Genomic DNA, 5,000 nt, shown 5'->3' with positions numbered 1-5,000 from the left:
CTGTATTTTCAGCATCATTACTCCAGTCTTCAGTGTCACATGATCTTCAGAAATCATTCTAATATGATGATTTGCTGCTCAAGAAACATTTCTGATTATTATCAATGTTGAAAACAGTCGTGCTGCACAATATTTTTTGCGGAAACCATGATACATTTTATTTGTCAGGATTCACAGATGAATAGAAAGTTCAAAAGAACAGCATTTATTTGAAATCTTTTAGAACATTTATAACTTTAAATTGATTGGTGCATCCTTGAATGAAAGTATTAAGTTATAATCTTACTGAAAATAGTATAATGATAATGAAGTTAATTTTTTTTATGAAAATGCGAACCCAAACTTAAAGTATCAAATGTGATTCCCATTAAAGCTTGAAATATTCATATTTTTTCTTGTGGTTTTTAATATTTTTTCTTATGTGTTTTGTTTGATGTTCTTAGGTGCCATATGAATATGAGAGACAAGAAACAATCTAACACTCAAAAGTAATAGAATAGTTTGTAGGTGCTGAAGGTCATAAGAGCATCAGACACAACTTATATTTAACCTTCAAATGCAAAGTTACAATAATTACATAAGTTATAATCACATCTCAACCCTTCAAAGATACAGTAACATTACATCAGACCTTTTAATATCCTTCACCCTTAAAATTAAGCGAAACAATGTTCACATGAATTCATTTATTGAATATTTACAAACTTTTCAGGATTTACAATCCTAAAAATAATCTACTGTACATTGCATTTTGGTTCACAGATCTGTCGCAGTAGAGCCGAACATGTTTCACATTTCCAAATGTTTCCGGTGTGCGTCTGCGAATCGGCTCTCCGTGATGAGGATTGTGGTCACATGACAGCCGTCAAATCAAATCAGCAAATGAGATGTTCTTATATGGATAGTTTAATAAACCGTGTGGCATTACAAGCTTTTAAACAAGATATCCCTTGATACCACTTTGCACATACTACAATCGATTCTTCATCGTCTTTGTGCTTCACATTTCTTTTACAGGACAGAACGCAGTTGATATCTCAGTAGAAACACAGACTGCTTGTGTCTCTGTGCATTATTAATGCCTTTAAGGCAGCTTGTCTCAGATTTTGGCCAAATATATATATATAGATTTTTTTAACAAACATCTTTGAATGCAAAAATTAGTTTAAATGATGCATCAGTGCAAATGATTATAAAGAAGAAGAAAAAAAACATTGTTTTTGTAATCATTCACCAACATACAAAATTTAGAAGAAACCCTTTCACAATCAGATCTGATGGATTTCTGATGGATAAAATCTAATACTCATAAGATTACAGAAGTAAAATGGCTTGTTTCACGTTGACTTTAAACAGGGTTGCCACAGCTTTAGCTTCTGATTCTTCAAGAACTGCTAGAATCACAAATACAGCTGCAAGCAGCAATTAAGGAGCCGAGCATGAAAATCGGACCAATGATCTAGGAGGAGTATGAAAAAAAAAAATGTTTTCAGAGGAACCAAAACCGGCAGACGGGAATTTCGGCCAATTATGGTATAATTGGTATTGACGTATGAGCATAATGTCAAGACCATAATCTATCAAGACCAGCAGGAAAAATATTCAAAAGTTAATAATTTTTTTTAAATGTCATTATAATTGCCCAAAGCTTTTTGAGTACCTTCAGGGCATGGTGCCGATGACACATACAGAGGTTTGACTTTTGTTACAACACACCATTGAATTTGTATAAAAAAAAAACAAAAAACAGCATTTTACGAAGAAATTCAAAATAGCTGACATGGGAATATTGGGTATCGTTCAACCTGGTATGTTGTCACAAAAGTAAAATGACAGGTCTTGTGATTTTTGGCCAAATCGTTCAGAAGTTATAATCATAAATATTAATTTTCAAAACTCCTGTCCACTAGGTGGAGCTGTGCCAAAACTGTCCAGGTAACCTCAGATCATGGTTATTATAACACACGCCAAGTTTGGGATAAAAACGCTAAAGCATTGTGAAGATATAGCCTCATGTTCATTTTGGCATGCTCTTCGTTTCATTCGTTTGTGTGTTATTCAAGAACAGTTTGCGCAATCAAGTTGGCATGAGCCAAGGAATCAGAGGAATTTTATGTCAGAGGAATTCTGAAAAACAATTTAGATTTTTAAGAGTAACTTTCAAAAAGAATTTAAGCTTCTAGACCTTTCAGTTAAAAAATTCTTAGCACAAATGTAAGTGCAAATTTGAGCTGTTGGTGGCGCTAGAGAGTTTCAGTTAGAGACTCCAAATTTGGTGTGATTAATGTTGAGACTGTCCTCTATCTGTGTGCCAAATTTCACAACTTTTTACCATAAGGTTCTATGGGCTTCCATAGACACAAGAGTGGCAGAAAAATACAAAAACGAACACATACAACAAGTGCTTGGCCCCTAAAAGAGCAAATCATTTACTATAGAAAGACTTTTTAAGATAGAAACGTCCAGGTTGACTGTGAGACCCTGTTTAAAGCTAAATAACTTGCACAAACCCGCCCGCCGCCCACAGATCCACCATTTATTGACTAAATCTAAACACTGAATTCTCTGATTTGAACAGCAGTATGGTACGGGCATCAACACACGACAGACGTGTTTCTAAAGAAACAACCTTCAAGGAGTGCTTGAGCTACTACAACCTTCCCTTTACACATTCATAAATACAAGACAGGATCCGTTACGCTTCGACCCAGGAGAGGAACACAAGCCTACAGGAGATAGGGTTGGGAATCCAAAATCAATTCCAATTCCAGAATCGGATACTTAAGGTCAGGGATTGGATACTTAAAAATGACATTTTCCTATCAATTCTTGTGTGTGCATCTTTTTCTTGTTTTGCTATTTTTAGGAATGATGTCTTTGCATCATTCATTCAAGAGATCATTCAGTAATGAAACAAGTGAATCTTGAGTGAGTCATTGAATCATTCCATTCATAAATCGCATGAGATTTGGTTTAGTTGTCTAAAGTTTTTTCTTCAGAACTGTGAGAACCTCAAACTCCATTTAAAAGTCTCAATTTATCCAGAATCATGGAGCTCTATTTTGCACACAAACAGCTCTTAATCGAGTCCAGTTTTTATGTAGCCTGCTGAATTTTGTTCATAGTATTCAGCAGCAATTAAATGTTTTCCAAAAAGAGAGACAGAATATTTGTGTCCCTGCAGCACAGAAACAGTCATCAGTAGCACAGGTATATTTGTAGCAATAGACAACAATACATTGTATGGGTCACAATTATACATTTCTCTTTTATGACAAAAATCATTAGGATATTAAGTAAAGATCATGTTCCATGAAGATATTTTGTACATCTCCTACCGTAAATATATCAAAACTTAATTTTTGATTAGTAATATGCATTGCTAAGAACTCTCATTTGAACAACTTTAAAGATGATTTTCTCAATATTTAGATTTTTTTTGCTCCCTCAGATTCCAGATTTTCAAATAGTTGTATCTCAGACAAATATTGTCCTCCTAACAAACCACACATCAATGGAGAGATTATTTATTCAGCTTTCAGATGATGCATGAATCTCAATTTCAAAAAAGTTGACCCTTATGACTGGTTTTGTGCTCCAGCGTCTCAAATTTGTTTGATATCTTAATGTCTGACTCTGGGAACCGCTAAGAATTGGAATCGAAATTGATCAAATTCAAACGATACCCAACCCTAGTCAGGAACGCGTCCGCTCAAGGGTTTCTCCATCCCAGTCTGCTCGAGGTATTTGCTCACCCGGGATCATCCAGAGAGGGATGTGTGTGTTAAGGCAGGTAAGGTGTGGAGGGCCGGGGCCGGGGGCCGGGATTCAGTACGGTTGGCCCCAGGCGCCGGCGGGGCTCTTGGGCTTGGTTTGGTCCCAGAACAGAGCATCGCTGGGTCGAGGAGGGCTGGGGAAGGACCAGGAGCTGTCGTCCAGCGAGCTCATGCGCAGAGTGGGATTGAGCCGCACGCCGGGGCTGCCCAGCGGGGCCGGACGCGGGAGGGGCCAGGGGTCCTGGGGGTCGTCTGGGGCCGCGGGCAGCAGAGGCGCGCTGGGGGGACGAGGGACGCTGCTCCTCTGCATGTCATCCAGGCACTGCACTGGAACAGTTGAAGCAGCTGAAACCAACAGCCTCAGGATTTATTACACACCTCAGAAACTCCCACAAACACACTACAGCTACAAAACATGCTGCCTACTGAGTGCACTCACAACAGCCTGACATTATGTGCATTTTATATATATATATATATATATATATATATATATATACATATACATATATATATATACATATATATATATATATATATATATATATATATATATAAACACACACACAATACAACACACATTATTGAATTGTTTTTTTTATTTTTTTTTTTTGAATTTTTTTTGATTTTGTTTGAAAAATTAAAATTTTTTTTGTTGTTTTAGGCCTTGTTTTTAAAGTTGGGTTTATCAAGCCTGCATTTATTTGATCAAAAAATACAGAAAAAACAGTAATATTGTGAAATATTATTACAACTTAAAATAATAGTTTTCTATTTGAATATACTTTGAAAAAAATAATTTATTCCTGTGATGCAAAGCTGAATTTTCAGCATCATTACTCCAGCCTTCAGTGTCACATGTAACATCCAGTCTATCACATGATCATTTAGAAATCATTCTAATATTCTGATTTATTATGAGGTGTTGGAGACAGTTCTGCTGTCTAATATATTTGATGAATAAAAGGTTAAAAAGAACTGCATTTATTCAAAATAAAAAAAAAAAAATTCTAATAATATATATTCTAATAATATATTTTCTTTACTATCACTTTTTATCAATTTAACACATCCTTGCTGAATAAAAGTATTGATTTTATTTAAAAAGAAATAAAAAAAAAATACTGACCCCAAATTACTGACCAGTAGTGTATATTGTTATTGCAAAATATTTATATTTTAAAAACATAGCTTTTTTTTGTTGTTGTTGTTGTTTACTTTTTA

General features: G+C 35.2%; 1 protein-coding gene across 2 annotated transcripts in view; it reads right to left on the bottom strand.

The window, feature by feature from the left end:
* Positions 1 to 3,516: 3,516 nt before the first annotated feature.
* The window catches only part of azi2 (5-azacytidine induced 2), a 14,614-nt gene continuing 13,130 nt past the window's right edge, over positions 3,517 to 5,000 (bottom strand). Inside the window, exon 8 of one of the 2 annotated variants that reach the window (XM_042741844.1) lies at positions 3,517 to 4,103. In XM_042741844.1, the coding sequence (XP_042597778.1) occupies positions 3,829 to 4,103 (275 nt within the window). In that variant the 3' untranslated portion in view covers positions 3,517 to 3,828. Of the gene's footprint in view, positions 4,122 to 5,000 lie in introns of both variants that reach the window. The other variant, XM_042741843.1, reaches the window with a different exon arrangement.

The sequence above is a fragment of the Cyprinus carpio genome, chromosome B16 (genome assembly GCF_018340385.1).
Source record: "Cyprinus carpio isolate SPL01 chromosome B16, ASM1834038v1, whole genome shotgun sequence".
Taxonomy (NCBI): Eukaryota; Metazoa; Chordata; class Actinopteri; order Cypriniformes; family Cyprinidae; genus Cyprinus; species Cyprinus carpio.
This window is presented reverse-complemented; position numbering and strand designations above follow the sequence as displayed.